This window comes from Triturus cristatus, chromosome 5_2 (genome assembly GCF_964204655.1).
Source record: "Triturus cristatus chromosome 5_2, aTriCri1.1, whole genome shotgun sequence".
NCBI lineage: Eukaryota > Metazoa > Chordata > Amphibia > Caudata > Salamandridae > Triturus > Triturus cristatus.
This window is the reverse complement of record NC_140588.1, coordinates 451960097-451983576: the sequence shown is the minus strand read 5'-3', so window position 1 is coordinate 451983576 and position 23480 is coordinate 451960097. Positions and strand designations below refer to the sequence as shown.

Genomic DNA, 23480 nt, shown 5'->3' with positions numbered 1-23480 from the left:
GAAAAACACAGGGGCCGGAGGGCCACTTCAGTACTAATTATGCGGAGGAGAAGCCTCCACCTCTGCTATCAGTCGGGCCATCTGTTTGGTCCGTTCCCTACGCAGCTCCATCGTTGGGGAGATACAGATGTCCCCCCTGTATTTATTCCACTTTCCCCATTTATGGTCCCACTTCTTGGGGCAGCCACAGCCCTTAAAGAACGATTTTTCAGCAATCATTGCTGTATCCATATCTCGTGCCCAGGCACCCTGGGGTGGGGTCGCCTCCACCCCCCATTTTTGTGCGATGTTTCGTTTCGCGATGGCGAATCCCATCGAGGCCCAAGTCTGCTCAGCCTGAGAAAGATCAGTCGCCCCCCAAATATTAAGCAAGCATAGGTGAGGAGATGGCGGGAGGGGTTTGCTGCAGACTCTCGCCAGATGACAGGCAATCCTCACCCAGTAGTCCTAAATGTGTGGGCAGTCCCATATTATGTGGAAAAAAGTGCCTACTTGATTGCAATGTCGGAGACCGAGCGGGTCGGGATGTCTACCTATCCTAAACAGGAGTCTGGCGTCGAAGTAGACCCTATGAAGAATCTTAAGCTGCAGGAGTTTCATACGCATTGGAATGGCCACTTCGCGAGGGGAGGCCAGAGCGTCCCGCCAGTCCTCATCTTCTATATCACCCAAGTCTTTCTCCCAGCTAACCCTCAACTTTTGCATTGGATCTGCACGATTGTTAACCAATTTCTTGTATGTAAGTGAAATGGCCTTATGATCCATGGGATCCAGTAATAACAGATCTTCCAAAGGGGAGAAGTCTGGAAGGGGGGTGTCTATCGGCATCTGTAGGTATCTGAAGGTCTCAGTTTGGGCCAGCTGGTACTTCGTCTGAAGCTCCGTGAACGTAGCTAGTTTCCCTTTCCCCCAGATGTCCCCCACCGTCGATATCCCAATACTGTCCCATTTGTCAGACCCCGGACATCTACTGAGTTGTCCCAATATGTCGGGTTCCCATAACGGTGTTGCCTTTGTTAGACGTTTATTCCAGCCTAGTCGTTTGGTGACCGCATGCCACGTTTCGACCGTGCGAGCAGTGGGGCCGGTTAGGTGAAGCCTGCGAGGGTTGGAGTACAGCGCTCTGTTGTAGCCGTCCCTCCCCATGAGCCACTGATCCGTTCGGAAGTTTGGGTCATCATGGGGGCCGAACACCCACCTATTAATATCGATCATTTGGGATGCTTGGTAATAGAGACGCAAGTCTGGAAGCCCTATACCCCCATCATACCAGCCCATGGTAAGTTTGTTCATAGCGATTCGCGGCGTGTGGTCTTCCCATAGTAATCCCCGAAGTGCTCCATCGATCTGAGAGAAATAGGACTCAGGGACAGGGTTGGGAGTGTTCTGTAATGCATACAGAAAACGCGGAAGCGCAAGCATTTTGAACAGGGACGCACTCCCTAGGAGAGTGAGAGGGAGAGAGCGCCAATGCGAGACGTCTGATTTGAACGGTGGAGGGGCCCGAGGAGATTACGTTCAAAGAAGAGGTCAACCTCCGGAGTGACAAAAATGGCCACGTGGAGCCACCGGTATTTCGTAGCCCCTTGGACTGGCTGGAGGAGTGCCCCACAGCGCATACATCTAGGATTTGGACCAGTTTATGCGATATCCTGAGTGGGCCCCAAAGATGTGAAGTACCCTCCGCAGTGACCGTGTACAGTGAGTATCTTGAACTTCTCCTTCTTGAGGAAGAGATTGACAGTTCAAAGATCAAAAATGGGTTGCAACCCTTTGTCCTGTTTTGGAATCAGAAAGTAGTGGGAATAACAGCCACTGCCTACTCCTGAATCCGGGAACCTCTCTATAGCTCCCTTGGCCAAGAGAGCTGTAACTTCCTCCTGGAGCAATTTGAAATGATCCTCTTGATTTGGCAGAATGGGAGGAGAAAAAGCTATTAGTAGCTCGAAGGCTACCACTGCGTAGCGCCCACTTGATAATTGCCCTTCAGCAGTCTTGAATTTTTTAGCTGCCCACCCAATAAGGCAGCTATTTAAAACACAAAGGGCCTGATTACGAAAGCCTCCAACCTACATGGTAGGTTTAAAGTCCGACCGCCGTATTATGATGACGCCAGTCGGAGTTGAAACTGTCCCGGGAATCCGACGTGGTTCCGACGGGCTCAAGGAGCCAATCAGCCAGTCTGAAAGCCCTCATAATCCCTTAAGGACGGTGTTTCCATCGCCAGATTATGATGTCGGTTTCTGAGAGCCAATCCATTTTGACCTTTCCAACATGGATTGGCTGTTGGAAGCTGACTTTGGAGGCAACTCCGACCGACATCGTAATGAGGGCCTATGTCCTTTTCTGTGAGGCTCAAAGCTGACAGTTCAGGATGATGCAGCCTACCCTTTTCTGAAAAGTTATTTCTTTAGTTCTTTTTCAGCTTTCTTTCTTGCATCTCATTCCTTCTCTTTTTCCCTTGCTTTCATGTCTTTCTCTCCATTCACAATTTTTCTCCTCTCTCATGTTTTTACTTTCTTCTTCCTTCTTTCTCTCTTTATTCCTATCTTCTTACACTACTTTATTTGCCTACCCTTTTCTTTCTTTCCCTCTCTTTGTTTAGCATTCTTTTTCAGTTTCTTTTGCTTTTCTTTATCTTCTTGTCTTTATTTAACTCTTGCCATATTTCCCTAAATTTTTCTTTTTTCTCATTTCTACCTCTACTTTTCTCTTCTCCCTCCATTTTCCCCTTCTTCACTTCTTTCTTACATTTTGCTTACTTCTCCTCTTTCATTCTCTTTATTACTACCTTTTTCCTGTTTCTTTCTTTTTTACGCTAATTCTTTCTTCTTCACCCTTCTTTCTCTCAATAATTGTATTTATTTTTTTATTTCTTTATTGAGTTTTGTACATAAAACAGAAGAAACATAACAAACTAACTTTGTCGCGCGACAGTTCTGACAGTTCTTAATAGCCAAACAGCGATGAAATAGCATTTGCACAGTGCATTGACTGACATCAACATACCCATTAGTACAAACAGTGTGAGGTCTACAGTTCAGACATAATCGGGGCCAGTGGAAGCCAGGCCGGGCCTCGTATAAGAGTGTCATCTTCCCTCAGGCGGCGTGTCCACATCAGTCTCATTGGGGGCAGCTTGCGCTAGGAGGTACATCTTGAGAGGGGACCAAATGTTGCGTGGGCGGGAGGAGGGCGGAAGCAGCTCAGCGTAGGTGTGCAATTAATCTTGGCAGAACATGAGATCAGTCAACCAGTCTTTGAATTTGGACGCCGTCCCTCTGCCCCATTTACAAGTTACTCGTCGTTTAGCTAGCAAGAGTGCCAAGGAGATGTATTGGAGAGTCGGAGTGGCCAGCGCCCCAGTAAATCCCAGGATCGTGACAAGTGGGTCTTCAGGGACGTGTTGCCCAGTCATCTATCCAAGCGCCTCCAGCACCTCTGATCAATACCGTCGGATGGGGGCACAGTCCCAAGCCAGGTGTCGAATGTCCACCCCCTCTCTTGCACAACAATCCCAGCGGTCAGTGTCTCGTAGGTGAAGGCGCATCAGTCATGCAGGTGTGTAATAAAGCCAGTGGAGGTACTTATAGTGAATAATGCGTAGTCTGCTGCTGGCTGATATTCCCCCAGTCTGCTGGCAGCAGAAGGACCACTGTTTGTCAGTGAGGGGGCAGTCGAGTTCGTCCTCCCAGTGCGTTCTGGCTGAGGGGGGGTTCATAGGGGCAATCTGGTTGGGTGTGGCAGTACAGCAGTGACATATGTGCGTAGGAGTGTACTTCTGGAGCAGGGCATGCAGTGGAGGCATGATTGGGGGCTCTAGTGGAAAGCAAGGGCTTAAAGCCCGAACGTCCTGCCGCAGTCAAACATAGAGGAATCATTCTAGAAGGGTGGGTGGAACGTTGCCAAAGAATTCCTCACTGGTACGAAATGTGACATTGACGTATAGTTCTCCCCAAGTCTGGATCGAGAGTTTCCAGAGGAGTTGGCAAAATCCACCCTCCTGCATGACAGGAAGATCGAGTCTGCCCTGGAGGGGTAATAGAGGGGAGTACATTACAGTTACGTGGCGAAGGCGGGCCAAATCTCATAAAGCATTGATTGTACATTCCACGGTGGTCGAGGCAAGGTGTCTCAGGGTAGCAGGTGAGCTGAGATAGGCAGAGCTAGGGGTTGGGGTCATGTACTGTCTTCAATCGCTAAGTGAGGCATGTAGGGTGACTCAGCCAATACGCCGCATAGTGGGCCTGCGCACAGCTGAAATATAATTCCAGATTTGGAATTTCGAAACCGCCGGCGCTAAAGGGTCGAGTAAGTGTGTCCCATTGCAATCTGGGTTGTTTTCCTCCCCATGTGAGGTGAATGAGTTGGGTTTTTAAAGCTTTGACGAAGTGCCTACTGGGGGCGTAGGGGATATTAATGAATAGATAAACCAGTTTGGGCAAGATCACCATCTTTATTAGTGAAGTCCTCCCTGCCATCGAAAGCGGCATGGTGATCCACCGGGCGATTGTATCAGTCAGGAGGTTTAGTGTGCGCCCGTAATTGGCTGTCATCAAGGCGCTCCGGTCACAGGTGATTACTATACCTAAATAGGTGACTTTGTCCTCGGACCACGCGAGGGGGAAGTCTGGTGCAACCTTGGGGGTAGCATCTGTAAGGGGAAAGATCTGAGATTTCCCCCAGTTTATGTTGATCCCAGAGAGGCGTCCAAAGAGGATGAGCATCCGGAGGATAGGGTTAAGGCTGTCCTACGGATTATGAAGATAAAGGGCAAAGTCGTACGCATATAGGGAGATTAGAATTTGTCTCTCGGAATATATGAGGGCATGGTCGTGGTAGTGTTGATGGATTTTAGCCGCGAGGGGCTGAATCGCCAGGGCGAAGAGGAGGGGCGACAGAGGGCACCCCGGCCTGGTGCCTCTGGCGATTGGAAAGGGGGAAGACCTGACGCCATTAACCAGTGTGCTGGCCCGCAGGCCGGTGTATAGTAAGTGAATTCACACCAGGAATGGAGCAGGGAAGCCCATACGCCCAGGCACAAATGCCAGATAGTCCCATTCCAGGGAGTCGAACGCCTTGGTGGCGTTGAGGAATACCGCCACCAATTTCGCGTCTGGCTCAATGTCGTGAAGTCAAGAGAAGAATTCCCCTATTTGGCACATCATCAGGTGAACTAAAAAATTCTTACCCACACCAAACCATTCACTCACCAGAACAAGCACCCTTGTCTTAACCACATGTGGACTCGTAATTAAAAATTTCTATATTTTATTAGAAACAATGACATAATAAAACATTTCTTTATAACAATCACAAGACAATAAAATCTGCGCCCAATGTTATAGTTGCTGGACAGTTAGAAAATAAAGAAATTACAATAAAAAACATACAGTAAAAATACATTAAACCAATTTCATCCTAAGAGTCATTTGTAAACACTGGGAGAACACAAGTAAGAAAGATGCTTTCTAATCAAAAAACAAAGGAAGACAAATGATCTAGATCAACTATTCTCATTACACTAGATACTTAGTGTTTGCATTTTCCGGAGAACAGATGTCATTCCGATCTATAGTCTCCTTTACTTTAAAGTTGCGTCGACGCGTTTCGGTGGAAAACAGAAAATAGAAGACCACCTTCTTCAGGACAGTTAATTATGGTCTCCCACAATATAAAGAATCTAGACAAATCATAAAAGTTGGCATTAAAAATCAAAAAAGACATACATTTAATATACCCATCTCTAATATACAATTTGTACAATTGTGATTTACATCTATACACGCCATACATGGGTGTTAACAATTTTATAAAAACCTTATATGGGTGTCCACAATTTAATAAAAATCCCTATACCAGTTTCCAAACTCTAACAGGGGCAGCAGAATCCATTATAGGAAAGAGAAGTGTAGTTCTCCTGGTGATTCATCAACCACAACCACACATGTACTCCCAATCTTTAACATAGCTTATTCACCACACATCATCCATGCGCTCTTCTTATTTGAATAGAACAGCTAGGTTTCTATTCAGTGAGGGATATTACCTTCTATTCTAGCCAGTACATCCAAGCGGTAGGTACTAGAGGATTCCTTCCCTTACTTCTCTTTAACGGGAGTACGGTAAGTTCATAGGATATATAAGGGAACACACCTCTTAATCTGAAAAAATAGAATCGGATATAATTATAGCCTCACCTTTGAGCCTACTAAAGGAGGATAAAATGCCCTAATGTCTGTCTTGTTATATATACCTGCCATCCTGTGTATCCGTTTCAAAGTGCGCTCATAGTATAGGAAAGGTGGGATATCTCTATCAAAGAGGTAGATGGGAGTTTGGCGGTGGAACTATTCACAAAACCAATGGCCAAAAATACTCTGTTGCATTATTCTAGTTTCCACCCCAAATCACAGCGTGATAATATACCCTTCAGTCAGTTTCTCCGCTTGCGGAGGAACTTTTCTGATATCAAGGATTTCTATAGACATGCGGAGACCATGAAACAGAAATTCAAGGAAAGAGGGTACCCTAAAAAACTAATTTCACACTCCTTCAAACGTGCCAGATTTTATGACAGAGAAGCTATGCTTAGCAATACTGTCAAAGAGAAAAAGGAATCTGACAAAGTGGTCTTTGTAAGTAATTTTTCCCACATCAGTAACCGTATCAAGAATGTCATCAATAGCAATTGGCATATTATTAATAATGAGGAAGAACTCAAGTTGGAAAGACCCATTTTTGCTTTCAAAAGAAACAGGAACTTGAGAAACGAACTGGTCCATACGTATAGAGAGAACAGGGGCAAAGTACAAAGCACGTTGGACAGAGCTACTGCCATGGGAAACGCAAAGTGTGGCACATGTAATGTCTGTTCACTATGCATTGAGTCAGGTAGTTTGGAATACAATGGACACAAGGTATCCTCCAGATCCCTTAACAACTGTAGGAGTAAAAACATCGTATATTTCCTTAAATGTCCATGTGAGAAAGGTTACGTAGGGGAGACAGGCAGGGAGCTTAGAACCAGACTCCAAGAACATCGCTCCGCTATTAGAACTAAGAAAGTCAATGCTCCCCTAGTCACCCATTTTATTGAAATGGGCCACAATGAATCTGACTTAAAATGGTTTATCCTCGAGAAGATATGGATGGGGCCTCGCGGAGGCAACATGGAACAAAAAAGAAAAATCAGAGAGCAATGGTATATCTCACTTTTGAATACAGTGAGAAATGGTTTGAACTCGAGGGAGGAATGGGATCGTTTGATCAGATAACGGTTCCTTCCCTCACGAGTTCTTCTGAATATTAAGGTCCGTCATTGTGCCTAGATTCTGCTCTATAGATGCTACCCTAAGAGATTCTTTCTAAGATCTCTCTATAGAAAGGAACTCGCCTCGTACTGTTCTCTGACATATACCAGGAATACCCTTAATTGATTTTGGTATATCCTGAACTCTGGCTCTTCGAATATACTGTTGCACTTATTAGGGTTTTTAGGAATTATTGATGCTGTTGAAGGGAGTTTGCGTTTGCAAACAACGGGCCTTTATCCTTTTTCTTGCCCTGACTCGTGCGCACAGCATGGAGTGTGAAGGATAGTAATGGTTAGCAATAACGATAATAAAATTGCTTGCCTTTCTTTAAGTAGAGGGGTTTTTGCGATTCGTGTTTTACTCCGTTTTGGATTCAGTTTTGAACATTACCTTGTCGCAACCTGTTAAAATCCCTTATTTAGAGTGAGGGTGTCGACTTTGGTACGATTGGACTATGTACCTTTATTGGTCACTCAAAGATGGCCGCCATGTATGCCATTGGAAAACCTCAGTTTAAATAGCTCTCTGTAGGCTGATATCGACCTCGCTTTTTATTTTCTACGAGGCTGCATCGTATCGGCGTTTGTATATAAAGGCCAACGGTTCTCTTTGTTTGGTACTTTCGAAGGAGGACGGTAGATGGGTTTTTGTTTTCACTTGGCTCGCCCCGTCCTTACTTTTCTATACACCAATGGCCAACTTTTGGCAGTCAAAGATGGCCGCGTCTTTAGGTCTCTTTCCGCGGTCATTTTTCTAATATTTCACAGCTGAGGTTGATTGAATGCCCCGCCCCGAGGAGCAGGGGGTATAAGACAGCTCTCTCTTCTGCTCATTTAGATACGCGCTTCACTGGGGACCAGGTCAAGGCTTCAAGATTTCCACGTGCTGCAACGGGGTGAGTGTAGTTTATTAGGGCAAAGTTAGCTTTCTGGTGTTACCTCTGGAAATCCACTGACTAGCAGATATTTAAGATGAAGTTTCAGCGTTTTTTGAGTTTGCCAAAAAATGGTAAAAAGAACCTAACTGTTGGTGGCACAATAGCCAGTGTTTGTTTTAACAGTAATTTTTTGGGACTAAATATAATTAATTTCCACATGCCACCAACAGGTTAGAAGTAGCCATTATAGGATAGAAATAGTTAATATATGTGCATACTACAGCTGAGTCTATCGAAATCTATGGACACAGGATTGGAACAATAAGTGATTTAACTCATACAATCCCCTCGTCTTATTTTTTACCCCTTATAGAAATCTTTGGAATCTCGAGAATACTTGTGTACCGAGATCTAACCAAATACATCAGCCAATGAAGTATGGATATTTAGGACGGATATGTTCTTAAAAGAATAGAGTATTTCCTTACCCCTGAGACAAGCTTTTGGACGGGATTGTTCCCTATTTTCAGTAAGTGGAACCTATAGACTATGTTATTCTTTGGGGCTGGGGGTTGGTCCATATGATATTTATGTTTGGACTTCTCTTACAGTTTTAGCCGGTCCCACCTTTCCTATACTATGAGCGCACTTTGAAACGGATACACAGGATGGCAGGTATATATAACAAGACAGACATTAGGGCATTTTATCCTCCTTTAGTAGGCTCAAAGGTGAGGCTATAATTATATCCGATTCTATTTTTTCAGATTAAGAGGTGTGTTCCCTTATATATCCTATGAACTTACCGTACTCCCGTTAAAGAGAAGTAAGGGAAGGAATCCTCTAGTACCTACCGCTTGGATGTACTGGCTAGAATAGAAGGTAATATCCCTCACTGAATAGAAACCTAGCTGTTCTATTCAAATAAGAAGAGCGCATGGATGATGTGTGGTGAATAAGCTATGTTAAAGATTGGGAGTACATGTGTGGTTGTGGTTGATGAATCACCAGGAGAACTACACTTCTCTTTCCTATAATGGATTCTGCTGCCCCTGTTAGAGTTTGGAAACTGGTATAGGGATTTTTATTAAATTGTGGACACCCATATAAGGTTTTTATAAAATTGTTAACACCCATGTATGGCGTGTATAGATGTAAATCACAATTGTACAAATTGTATATTAGAGATGGGTATATTAAATGTATGTCTTTTTTGATTTTTAATGCCAACTTTTATGATTTGTCTAGATTCTTTATATTGTGGGAGACCATAATTAACTGTCCTGAAGAAGGTGGTCTTCTATTTTCTGTTTTCCACCGAAACGCGTCGACGCAACTTTAAAGTAAAGGAGACTATAGATCGGAATGACATCTGTTCTCCGGAAAATGCAAACACTAAGTATCTAGTGTAATGAGAATAGTTGATCTAGATCATTTGTCTTCCTTTGTTTTTTGATTAGAAAGCATCTTTCTTACTTGTGTTCTCCCAGTGTTTACTAATGACTCTTAGGATGAAATTGGTTTAATGTATTTTTACTGTATGTTTTTTATTGTAATTTCTTTATTTTCTAACTGTCCAGCAACTATAACATTGGGCGCAGATTTTATTGTCTTGTGATTGTTATAAAGAAATGTTTTATTATGTCATTGTTTCTAATAAAATATAGAAATTTTTAATTACGAGTCCACATGTGGTTAAGACAAGGGTGCTTGTTCTGGTGAGTGAATGGTTTGGTGTGGGTAAGAATTTTTTAGTTCACCTGATGATGTGCCAAATAGGGGAATTCTTCTCTTGACTTTTGTCTATTGGTGCTCTACCCCTATTTGTGGCAAAGAGCCCCTCTCTTTTACGTTGTAATATCAATGTCGTGAAGAACAGCGGGTGTGGAGGTTATGGGAGGTACCTCTACCGGGTACGAACCCTGATTGGTCAGGGAGCACTAGAGCGGTCATAAGGGGGCTGATGCGGTTTGTAATTAGTTTCGCTAAGATTTTAGCGTCAACATTAATCAGGGAAAGCGGCCTGTATGAGTCGCATTGTGGAGCCGGTTTCCTTGGTTTTAGCAGAGATATTATAAGTGCCTCATGCATGGTTTGAGGAAAAATGCCTTCCTCGTAAACCTGTTGGAGGATGGGAAGGAGAGTGAAGTGGAAAGTCTTGTAAAATTCGTCCATAAGGCCATCCGGGCCAGGGGCCCGGGCGGACTGCAGCTGCATAATGGCCGCGAGGATCTCCTTGTCTTCAAAGTCAGCGAGGAGAAACTTCCTTTGGGTGTCCCCCAGCCAGCCAATCGCTGTGTCTTGGAAGAAGGGGTTAAAGTCGACAGGCTGTGTTCTGTGCAATGTGTACAAAGTGATATAAAACCGCTTGAATGTGGCAGCTAAATCCGGAGTGCTTCTATGCAATTGGCCGTTTGTCAGTGATTTTGAGAACGGTATTAGAGAACCTGGGTGGACGGAAAAGGGCTGCAAGCACTTTGCCCGGCCTTTCCCCCTCCCCGTAGCGACAGGCTTGGTGGTATTTCTCCCTAAATTTACACTCCCTGTCCGCTGTCTCTTGGTATTCGGTGAGTAGGTATCTCAGACGCGATTGTAACTCTGGGGTGGGTGTGACCTGCATTCGCGCTTCGGCGCGTTTGAGGTCGATCTGCAGCTTGTGGAGTGTGGTGCGTATGTCCCTAAGGATCCCACCCCCCTTAGCGATGCAGATCCTGCGAATAGTGACTTTGAAAGCCTCCCAGACAGTGGAGTATTGTGTGATGGAGTGCTCATTACGAGGAAAGAAGTCAATTATCTCTTGCTCAAGTTCGGATTTGAACATTGGGTCTAGTAACGGGTGTGTGAGCAGTCACCAGGACAGGTATGGTGACTTCGTGGGGAGGGGATTAACGTAAGAAGCACTGGCGAATGGTCTGAGTAGGTGCGTGGGAGGTGGGAGACGTGGGTCTGCCAAGGTGTCAGCCCTCTGGATATGAGCCACCTGTCAATGCGCGACCAGGAGGAGTGGGCGGTTGAGAAGCAAGTACCAACTCTATTGTGTGGGTGCAGATTGAGCCAGGCGTCAACCAGGCCATAGTCTGCGGTGATGTGAGTGAGGAGGCGCTGCGCGTTAGAGTAGTGGTGGAGCTGTGCATGCGAGCAGTCCAGTGACGGGTCAAGGGTGACGTTAAAATCTCCACCCCATATTATGTGTGCTGAGCCAGCGTTGAGGATCTTGCCCAAGAGAACATGAAAGAACTCGAGGTTGTCCGTATTCGGGCCATAGCAAGTGGCTAATGTGATGGACTGGGAGACTAGTCTACCCCACAAGATACTGTATCAGCCAAAAGGGTCGGCGTAGGAGCCAATGGATGTGGAAGGGAGAGTGCGGCTAATTAGGATGGAGGTTCCGCTTGCATAGGTGGAGTACAAGGAGAAACAATGGTAGGTGGCCTGGCGGGCTGCAAATGAGGTTGAATTGGATGGGCCGATGTGTGTCTTGTGGAGCATGGCGCACTGCACATTGTGCCTGTCTAAGTACCCCAGGATGTGTCGCGCTTACGGGGGGTCTCCCAGACCCCTCACATTCCATGTTAGAAGGTTGTATTTGGGGGGATTAGGGCGGGTCATCATAGTAACATGTCTGAAGTTTTACAAGGGGTGTCGAGTATTTGTCAAGTGGGTCAGTCGCTTGGTGTGTGTGCGTCAGGGCGTCAACAAGCAACAATAAACAAAACATCCCCCTCCCTCCTCCCACATCAGCAGCCCAATCCTGCCATGGCGTTCTACCCTCCCACCCTTCCCAAATGTCCAAAATATCAGGCTACCAATGGGGAGGAGAAAAAAAAGACCATTATAGTAATGAATGAAAACAGTGTAGGGGTTTCCTGAGGAGTTGCGGCTAGAGGGCGAACCAGGGTCACCTCGCAGGTGCGAGGGTGCGAGGGGAGTAGTAGAGAGTCTCATCGCGCCAAGTGATCAGTGGCAGCGGGCCGGAACTTGCTAGTGACAATGGCACCAGCACGGCAGGATCCGTGCTGCAGTCTGTGGTGAAGGGCGCCTCGTATCCGGTGGTGTCCTGAGAAAGTGTCCAGTAGTGCAGTGTGCCGAGTGAATGATTGATCTAAAACGGTTAGAAGTGGAGTGATGGTCATTCTACATCTGATAAGGCATCAGTTCCGGCAGGTTGGTGAAAAGGGGGGCATGGTCTGCTGGTCGCTTAGGTAGAGATTTTAAAAAATCATAGACCTGTTGAGGGTTGGTGAAAAAAATGTTGCTTCCCTTTGTGCGTGACTTTAAGGCGTGCCGGGAACAGCACGGCATATGTAATTTGTGCTTGCTGGAGCTTCTTATTTGCCGGGAGAAATTTTCTATGGGCCTCCTGAACATCCTGGTCCCTATAATTAAGTAGTCTCGCAATGATAGGCCGAGGAGGAGCTCCAGGTACTGGGCGGGAGGCCAGGGATCGGTGCGCTCTCTCCACGATGAGTACCGCCGAGAAAGCCTCTTTCCCAAACAGCGTGATGAGCATGCGTTCCACATAATCCTCCATTCTGCCAGTGGCTGTTGACTCGGGCACTCCTAGGATCTGCAGGTTGTTTCTCCTTGAACGGGATTCTAAATCTTCATTTTTTGCAGCTATTACCTTGAGGACTTGCTCCATGTTAAGCGTTTTTTCAGTCGTCGTGGTAGAGGTATCCTCGATATCTGAGATGCGGCGCTCCAGGACAATGCGAAGCCACCGATGGGGCGCCAGCAGCGTAGATTGGGTATTGCTGAGCAATGTAGTACGGCCGGGCAGCCCTGAGGCGGTAGAACAAGGGTCCGGGTGGCCACAATGTAGAGGTAGTGTGGGCCGAACTGTTGTGTCTGACCACCAATGCCGCAGAAAACTGGCCGCAGTTAGTCCGCAGTGGAGTGAGGAGGAGTTCTGTGCGGGGGGACAAGGGTTCAGGGACTGGCCCAATCCCTAGTTGAGGAGGCGATGCCGTGTTATATGCCCTCCAGGCCCCCGGGGCATCCCCTGTCGTGTCGTGTCCCGCCGCAGAATCAATGAGGCGGTATGTTGTGGGCCTGTAGCAGCCAGGAAAGGCCGCGGCCCAGCAGGCGGTTGAGGCGAGTGATGAAGGGGCCTTCTCTATCGGCTAGTGGTGGGGACCGCTCGCGTTGGTCAGTTCACCACTGCGGCCCAGGTTCAGGAGGAGGAGCAGAGGAGCGTGGCAGGTCCAGCCAGCCGTCTGCCAGGGAGGTATTGGGACGAGAGCCCGGGGCTGGCGGAGCCGAGGAGGGGCCTCGGTGTCGGCAGTGGGCCCCGTGCAGGCTGCGCAGGTGTCTCAGCAGGCCAGCGGCCCCTGGCCAAAAGTCCGGAGAATCAGCACTGCGTGATGGCCAGGCGGCCACTATAGAGAGAGCAGATGGGTATCGGTGGGTCCCGGGGCCCGGAGAGTGTGAAGGGTTGAGGTAGTAGGCCCTGTCGGGGGTCAGCAGGCTGAGGCACAGCGTGGTATAAAGGTGCCTCGTCAGCAGATGATGGTGCATTCTCCGCAGTCCAGTGTGGGCACGGGAACCAGGCGGCAGAGCTGGCTGAGAGAGTAGCAGGTTGGGGCAGATGAGGCTCGGTGGGTGCTCAGCACGGTGAGCGGGTGGAGGCCGGGCGGTTGCGAGGCAGAGGGACAGGTCCTGGCGGCAGCTGCGGACAGAGTGACATCTGCACCGGCCTCTTGGTAGATTGGAGACTTTGGCAGGGAGGGTTTGACTAGGCCAGCACCGTCGGCTGGCGATCCGGCAGCGGCGACTGGAAGGTGAGCGCCTGGTAGAGCGGGGCGAGGCCCCTGGGGCAGCGCACTCACCGGTCAGACAGGATGTAGGGCTTCAGGCCGCAGGTTCGAAGCGCCAGGTCGCGGAGCACACCATCTGGCTGGAGGGTGGGCCTGCAGAGCCGCTACTGGTGGATGTGGGTCTCTCAATCGCCGGGTGTGCCGCACCGACTCCTCAGATAATAGCTCAGGCAACGGGGCTCCAAGGAGATGATCGGTCTGCGGTGGCCCCCATGGTCGCAGACGGGTGAGCGGCGGTAGTGCAGACACAGCAGGGGTCTCCGGACCCACATGGTTGTCAGCGGAGCTGGGCAGTGATAGCGGCCGCCATCTTAGGCAAGCTGGCACGGACACTGCACAGGTGACTTTTGGAGCGTGCAGGCCGTTTTACCGACCGCTGTTACAGCATCATGGAGCAGACAAGTTTCAGTGTCCAGAAAATAGAACTTCCAGCAATGAGGAGCTGTCGAAGAGCCGGATATCAGAAGGATTGTGACCCGAGCAGCAAGAGCCTCACGCAAGTGCGGCCATCTTGCTTGGCGCCCTCTAGCGCCCCCCTTTCTCTCAATAATTCTTTCCTTTGTTTTTTCATTCTTTTTCTTTCTTCTTTACCATTTATTCTTCCTCCACCTCCTTTTTGCTTTCCCAGTCAATCAATCAATCAATCAATCAATCAATCAATCAGGTGTTTGTTAAGCGCTACTACTCACCCGTAAGGGTCTCAAGGCGCTGGGGGATGGGGGGTTCACAGGTTCCAGTCCATCAAGGAGGCGGTCTGTCGAAGAGCCAGGTTTTGAGGTTTCTTGCAAAGATGGGGAGCGATGTTGTCTGTCTGAGGTGGAGCAGAAGGTTGTTTCAGGCTCTGGCCGCGCAGAAGGAGAAGGAGCGGTCTCCCGATCTGGTCTTTCTGGTATGGGGGACCACGGCGTAGGAGAGCTGGGCTGATCGTAGGGTCTTTTGGGGTGCGTAGAATTTGAGTCGGCTGTTCAGGTATGCTGGTCCTGTGTCGTGGAGGGCCTTGTGAGTGTGGGTTAGCATCTCTCCTACCTATTCCCTATATCTTTATCTGCTTCTTTGTTTTTCTGCTTTTTTCTTCTTCCTTACTTATTTTCCTCCTTTCTTTCAGTCTTATATCCTTTCCCTGTCTTCAGCTTTTCTCCTCTCCGTTATTCTTTCTGTCTTTCACTTTTTCTTGCTGCATTTGCTTATTGTACATGTGGTCGAGGGAACCTGATCCGGACCTCCCATCCTTCCTTTTTAGGTAAGACAAGCACAGGGTTTGGTTCTCTTTCTTCTGTCTTTTTAATGGGGAAGAGTATGTTTATGGCACATACGTTTCTCCAAAATGAAATAAGCCTTTTGGCTGTAATTGGTGGATAAACTGACTATAAGTCCTTTTCTCCTTGGCTCTTCTTATGTCTGCTTCCCAGTCTTCTTCTCACGGGGAGTCAGGAGACCGGTGACCCAAAAAGGAAAACAATAAAGAGGGTTCAGGCTACTGCCGTGTTATACAAACAAAAGGGAAGGGAAAAGTGCTCCGCCACCAGTGATCTATCGTGTGGGAGACTAGTGCAGGGATAGTTGTGCTCACTCCCTTGTGCCCTTCAGTCGTGCCCACAACCCTTTAATGGAAAACGAGCATGCTGCAGGTGCTTGCCTGGCTCCACGACCCTCCTGGGCCATGGTGAGGGAAGACCCAACCTCCGCGTCTCCTCAGGAAGCCCTGGTCTCCTGCGCAGGGCTCCTTGAGCGGTTTCGGTCTTTGGCGTCTCCTCCCACGATGACGATGTCGTCCTGCATCTCTTTCCGACCTCCGATCTGCACGCCGTCCTCCTCTGCCCGGATATTGACTGCCTCTCTTCACTCCTCCTGGTTTTCGTTTCCCGCGTCTCTCTCTGCTCCGTAACTCTGTCTATTCTCCTCCGAACCCCTCGTCGCTCTCAATCATTCTCCTTCATAGGGCACGTCCTCTTGACGCACCGCGTCGTCTATAGCGCCTCCCGTACTTCCAGGATGTTCGAGAATGGCGGCCATGTTGGATTATTGCCGCAGTCCGATGTCATGCTGTCGGCTTCATCACAGTACACTTGCCTTTTTCCCCCTTCTTCCTCCTCTGCTGTCCTTTTCTCCATGTTTCTACTTATTTCTTTTTTTGTTCTTTTTTCTACTCTTTCTTTCCTTTTCAGCTCTCTTTTTTCTTTTTTTTACTTTTAATCCTTTTATCAGTCTCTTTCTTGTTTTATTTATTTTGTCTTTCTCCGTCGTGCTTTTCTTCTTTTTTCTACTTCTTAGTTTGCTATTCGTTCATTCTTCTTTTCCTTTCATTGATTCCTTTCACTGTTTATTTTATTCTACCTCTTTTATTTTCTTCTTAATTTCTTTCATCTTTCATCTACTCTATTTTGCTCCTTTCTCTGTTTATTTTTCCTCATTCTTTCTCTCCTTTCTTTTGTTTTACTTCCCTGTACTGCTGTGCTTCTTTATTTCTTATTTTCCTTTCTCTCTTGCCCTTTTTTCTCTCAGCCTGTCATCCTTTCCTTTCTCTGTCTCCTTCACGCTTCCTCTTCTCTCTTCCTCTTCTTTCTTTTTCCTCACACTCTCTCTCTTTCTCCTTCTCCCTTTCGCTATCTCAAGAGCAAAGAGACAAAACTGATCCACAGAGACGCCAAATTTAAACATTTTACAGTATAGCTTCTGTGCCATTCATTTTGTATTCTGCGTGTTGCAAGTGCGGGATACTCTGGGGTCAGTGCATACGTTCTTTGACCTCTGTGCAGATCTATCGAATCCCTTAATAGGCAGTAGCTCATAACCGTTTTCAATCTTCGGAAGTAGCTCACCTGTAGGAAAGGTTGAAGTCCCCGACATAACCCAAGCTAATAACATATCGAATATATGAGCCAAAGACGTTGTGGGTTATGCTGCAAACTATACTCAGAAAAAAACCTGACCTGCTGTGGGAGATGTCCCTCACAGAGCTGGTGTAGAGATAACCGCCCGACTTCGTTCCAGACACCGGTATTTTCATCTGTAAAAGTCAGATAATAAGGGAGGCTTATCAATGCACGGGAAGTGAAATACAACTTTCAAAATAGACATGGTCTGCTTCGAAATAAGACAGCATGTCATCCAGATGCCCATCCTGAAACAGTCAATTCACCAAAAAACAAAGTCCAGGTGTAGATTTAGATCTCTGGCTTAATGTACGTTCACTTTTTTTGGTATTCACCATCATTCCCATTAGTAAGCATGTGAGGCTGTGCCAGTTGCAGGTTTCCAGGCAGTTACATCATGAACCCCTCACTTTGCCAGCCAGATTGGGAAGTGGGTGCCAATTAGCCGATCTGATTAATATAAAATATTTCCGTTTTTTATTTTGATCACAGACGGCTCTGTCTTCAGTTAGCTGCTGCTGATAAATACCACTGCAGGAAGATAGTATGCACAGTGAAGTGGTGGCCTTAATGGAACAAGAGAACACTGAAAGTAGGAAAGAGTGTGATGGATGGATGGATGGATTTTGGAATGGATGAAAAAGGTAGACAGTTGGAAAGAAATAAGGGAGGAATGATGGAAATATGAAAACAAGACAGAAATAATGATTGAGACAAGGAAGGAATGAAAGAAGGAAAAAGACTGAAAGAAAGATGGAGGAAAGGGAAAAAAATCTGAATTTGCTCAAGGAAAGCAAACCTCTAAATAGCTGCCGGGCTTGCGCGCTTCATATGCTCACTCACTGCAATCTAGGATATGTTTCAAAGTGGGTGTATTTTATTTCTCTGAATATTACCTTGTTTCCAGGTGAACTTATGTGAATGTCATGTGACTAGTCCAGTGGGTTCCTAATCTACCTGTATGGAGTTCTACACAACAGAGAAATTTGGAAGGGGTATGGAACTTCCTGTGTAAATGCTGAGAAAACAATTTTGTGTGCAGAAGGCTCTTTCCCTACACCTTCAGCACATCTGGGTGACTGATTCCCCTTATTATCCTGGAAAGGGATTTGATGAAGCAGATAAAATTAGCTTGAAATATGTGTTTAACTTGTGAAAATATTAACATGAGAACGCGCAAAGAATGGAATAACTAGAAAATGTGCCTTTCATTAAATGTGCCAAATAACGCGAAGCATGATAACATGATGACTTTCTTTGTAGTAAGCATCCATTCCTATCATAGTTCCACTGCTAAGTTGACTAGTCCTCTTTTATATTTCTCAACCCTTACAGTGCCTTCACATTTTTCATAAGAAATAAATTGTGGTTTTAGGAAATGCTGAACTGTGCTATATTAAATAAATATTTCACATTCGACTTCATCAACATGTCATCTTTGAAGAATGTGCTGACTTTAAAATGTATTTCTTTCCTTTCCAAGTTGCATGATCTCATCGTACTCAGTTATTTTCTAGCTGCCACATATTCACAATGATGAATGCTGAAATAGTATATTAAAACAATGATACTTATACTAAAACGTGAATTTCATGACCTAGTCCCGTTAGATATAACTAGAATGTTTCTGCTTTAGTAATAGTTCATTGTCACGCAGTGGAGATCTGAATAGGCTAATAGAACAGTCTTCAAGGTTCTTGTGGGAACTTGGAGTAAAACTAATGCTCTTGGGGGCATATTATCAAGGACAGCGTTAAAATTATAGCCGGTTTAGCGGCAGAAAACTGCAGCTAAAGCGGCGATAATGGGCTTGATTATCACTTCACACCAGAACATGGACTTCTATGAGAATTCTCCAGGGCATATTATCAAGCCCATTATCGCCGCTTTAGCGGCAGTTTTCTGCCGCTAAACCAGTGATAATTTTTAACGCCGTCCTTGATAATATGCCCCCAGGACATTTGTAACTTAGTAGACAGCTTGCAGATAATCTTTTGCCGCCTTCGTACGCTTGCCGTGGAAATGAGTAAAAGAAGAAGCAGCCCATTCAACAATCCCTTACCATTGGCTCGAGATGACCTAACACCCATGTGGAATGTTACATGTATTTTGTGTCTATAATATACTTGATCCTAGCTAGACGCTAGCCCAGATTTACCATTTTATTTTACGAGAGCTTCATGCTGTCCAGACAGGTCCAAGCTATTTGTTCTGTGACCATTCTCGTACTCCTTAGCATCTTATGTCCTTTTCGCTGTAAGCTACTGCTGATGGTGATTTCTGTCATCTACTACTCTGTGGATGTATATCTTTTTGAAAGTTATAGCTACTGCTGTAACTGTTCTCCGGCTCAACTTTGAACAGTTGCTGCTGCAACTGTGTGCAAATAGTAAATCTGATTCTAAATTAGATTCTCCTTTACAATCTCGCTCTTTTCTAAAGAACTCTTTATGGGTTCTGGTGAGTTAGCATTCATTAGAGTAGGGTAGGGACTTAGTTTTTTTTTTTATGGAACACGCTGTAATATTTTCTTGTTTGGCTCTAACCATGAACTTCTCAATAAGGGGCATATGTATGAAGCCCATTTCCCGTTCGCAAACGGGCCGATTCTCAGAATCGGCCCGTTTACGAATGGGAAAAAGCCTTTTGGGTTGTATCATCCCAAAAGGCCCTCTCAAAATAGGGAATCGCAAAATTTTTGATTCCTTATTTTGCGAAAGCATTTAAGGAATCGCAAATTGCGATTCCTTAAATGCGATGTAAAAAGCACCCAAGTTGTGCTATTTCTCCTTAAGAAATCGCAAATTGGGGGAGGAGCCAAGATGGCGACCGGGACGGCAGCGTAGACTCCCGGCTCCGTGAACCTCCGCATCCCGCACGGATATCCTGCCTGAGATCCTTAGCCTGCGCTACGCGCTCGTATTTGTGAAGGAGAGTGGCAACCGACCGTGTGACTCCGAAGTTTCTGGCGGCTGTACCGCCGGAGAAATGTGCCTTTGAAATTTGCGGCCCGTGCAGCCCTGGAGCCAGGACCTCGAGTCGACGCCTTGGCCGGGTGGCAGTTCAACAACAGCGGCCTGTGGTGACTGGGTGGAGTCGGACCACCGGAGCGGTGCACACCTCGGCCTACATTTCGCTGTGGTCGTTCCTACCGCTAAGCGTAGCGGACCGAGTGCATGCCCGGGGTGGCAATTCTGAGATTCTCCGGTGATTGCCCCTGCCTTTGACGGTGAGCTGCCCGGACGCCGCCCGTGACTCGCCCTGATTCTTGCGGGCTGCTCCCGGATTTTCACGGGCGCTGGTCTGTGGTGGGGACGACTGTTGCCCGTGACCACACAACGGATAATTTTTGCCTGCCCCCGGAACCCTGTTTCCAGTGACGTGGACCTTGAGGCGCTTGTCCCTGGGTCCTGGTCCCAATACGGGTCGGGCCTACCCGGCGGCCATCTTGTTATGATGAAGCCTACCATCCTGTCCACCGGGTCACAGCAGGATTGGGAGTGTGTGACTTTTGGGAGTGTGGCGGAGCGATCGCAGAGAGCTGTGCTGGGGTACGGCGACCTCCTCGAGGCTCTCGGTGCCCTTCATTCCACCTTGGTTCATGGCATCGGGGTCTTGGGGAGTAAGCTCGATGGTGTGGCATCAGCGTCGGGACAGTTGCGGCCGGCCTGTCCTCAGGTACACAGGGACTTCCCACACTGCACACAGGAGGACAATGCCGCGGCCACCCCTGAGATTAGTGAACAGCTGGAAACTCCGGACAGTATGCTTCCGTGTGATCGGCTGGCTGTGGGTCTGATCTGTTCCGGAGGTATTGGACCTGAGTGGGAGGTGGTGGCCTCGTCCCGTGCACGGCCTCCGGCGACCCAGGGAAAATTCGAGCAACAGTTGTCTACTTTGGCTGATTCTGACTTCCTGGACCTTGTGTGCAGTGTAGATCCTGGGGCAACACTGGGAAAGACGTCCCTCCATGATGCGGACTGTGTTGGTACTCAGAGACTTCCACCCCACCTGTGTGCGTCGCTTCCCGGTCGTTTTTGGACACTCCTTTACCTTGTAACATTGGACATGGCGCTGGGTCGAGGGGTATGCGTGGGCAGATTTGCAAAGAGTGGTCAAGGATAAGGCTGACCCTTCAGGGGTGGTCATCTAGTAGACGGGCGGGCTCAGGGGTTGCGTGCTCTCATGGCATAGCTATCAGTATAATTGGTGCATAATGCTCCCCATCTTTCTTTGACATGGTTGATTTTGTGCTGCTTACTGTTTGCCTTGGGGAAAACTTACCGTGCGGGAGGGAGAAGCCGGGGGCATGTTTTGAAGGCCCTCCTCCAGTTTATTAATATTCTCTCTACCCCCCCGTCTGGTGGGGTTCTTTTCTTACTCCCTTTTCTCTGTTCTTCTATATTTCGGGTCTGGTTCCAGGGCGACAGGCACACTGCTGGGGGGGGGGGGCCGTACTCATCTGCAGAGGTGCAGGGTGGGGGGTTGGGGAAGGGGATTCTTTAGTCTTTACCCTTTTTTTTTCCATGGCCTCCTTTTTCTTCTCTGATTCTTCTTTGTTTTTCTTTTCTGGGATCAGCGTGGTACAACTCCTTTGTTGTGAATCACTGCTTTTTCATGTGTGCCACAATTTCCGGGGTGTTTTCTGGGCTTTAGGGCATGGGACTGCAGGCGCAACTGGTCATGATACTTCTCTACATCCTGTACTTCCTGTTTTAGCGCCATTGACTCGATAGATTGCCGTTTAATGTTTAAGTTTGTTATTCTGCCTGCCATTTATCGCTGCTGGGAAATTGTTTGGCATCTGATCCTTTCGTCTTTCCCTATTATAAAATGAAAGCCTTCTTAATCCTGGTGTCCTACTTGCGCCATTCACTGGCCGAGAATATATTAGCATGGAGATTCGGCTCCCTGAGGTTCTGCCTGTGTCAACATTGGATCTCTGTTGCTTTGACTGCTTAGCGGCCGGCCCCGGGGGGTTGTAGGCCCATACTTGTTATTGGTTGAAATGCTAATAAAGGTTTTTCAAAAAAAAAAAAAAAAAAAGAAATCGCAAATTACCACCAACTTCAAGTTGGTGGTAATTTGCGATTTCTTTGAAAAATGCACTTTTTTGCATTTTTCAAAGTGCCATGTGGAACACATACATGCCCTTAGGGCATGTATGTGTGCCACATGTGCACACATGCACATTTCAGGGGTGTAACAGGGTGTCCTTTTGACACCCTGGCACCCTTGAAATTGCATTCTCTAGGCCCATAGGAATAAATGGGGAGGTATTCCTTAATTGCGAATCGCAATTTGCAATTCGCAATTAAGGAATATGTAGGATTCACAAAACTATTTGCAAATCCCACATACATAGCGTTTTGTGATTCTCAAATAGCGATTCTCTAAAAATCGCTATTTGAGAATCGCAAATGTATCCTTTGATACATATGTCCCTAAGTCTGTAAGCAAATTTATCTATGTCACTAATTTGAATAATGAGACTAATAGATAAAAAAAAAAATATTTTTTTCACTAAATCAAGGTTTTCGAACAAAATCAAACCTCTTATTATGGACTGAACATAATAAAATGTTAATTGAGATGAAATTGTCTTATGCTCCATTCTAAAACAGTACCAAAGATCCAGTCGACCTGAAGAAGAACAAGGTGAGGAGATTGGAGGTCACCTTTGTAATTCACTGGTTAAACTGATAAATAGAAAAGAATTTCCACACCAACAGTTTCTGGTAGCACAGATATGCTTCACACCCTGAATGGAGGTATAAAATAATTTCCAAATTCGAAAATAAAAATCCTGATTCCCGAATCCAGTGTCCAGAACTTGAAGATCTGACCAAGGCGATGTGTTATTTATGGTAGTTGTGGTTGTTTTAAATAGTGGTGTTGTGAATGTGAGTGAGTGATGAAGTTATTGAAGAAAAGAGGTTGAAGAATCCAGGCTCTATGAAGTCGAAAGATCCAGAGATATACAGAATCATACATAAATTGCATAGCAAAACTTGTTTGCAGGACAAGGTGTAGTGTGTGAGGTATGATCACCTATACCACTGACATAGGGAGATTCATTGTTGTGGTTGATTAACATTGATCAGTGTGAGTGAAACCTAATTGTGCAGGGTGAAGCTGCATTGATTTGGGTGATTTAGTGCTGGTCGAAATTTCACTTGTGGTTGTGGAAAATAGTCTTGAGCGAGTTTAATACTGTCATTTTCTTTAGGTGTGGCAAACAAGAAGACATTTAAGGGTTTAATGCTAAAGTTTAGTGAATGTGTGGAAAACTTTAAGGGAGGGTGAACTGCTGTAAAGGAGTGAGATATTACATCACATTGTTTCATGCTGTGATGGTAGGTTGGTGTGCTTTTGCGTAGGGATAAGTTGGTGATGTCTGAGTATCGTGCTGGGATTGGATTACAGAAAGAGAATAGCATGTTTTGACTTCACAACAAAAAAATTAAAAAATTGATAGCTAAAATTGGACTACATTATTGAGACTTTACGCATACGGAACAAAAACAATAAGATTTATTGAAAATTTCTTTTTTCTTGTTTTATTGCAAAAATGAAAAACTTTAAAGAATTGAAGAGA

At 46.4% G+C, this 23480-nt stretch overlaps 1 protein-coding gene across 4 annotated transcripts in view; it reads right to left on the bottom strand.

The window, feature by feature from the left end:
* The window catches only part of COA1 (cytochrome c oxidase assembly factor 1), a 452120-nt gene that overhangs the window by 15352 nt on the left and 413288 nt on the right, over positions 1–23480 (bottom strand). For all 4 annotated transcript variants that reach the window (XM_085607408.1, XM_085607407.1, XM_085607406.1 and 1 more), the window contains one exon: positions 16940–17016. In XM_085607408.1, coding sequence (XP_085463534.1) covers positions 16940–17016 — 77 coding nt within the window. The remainder of the gene's footprint in view (positions 1–16939; positions 17017–23480) is intronic.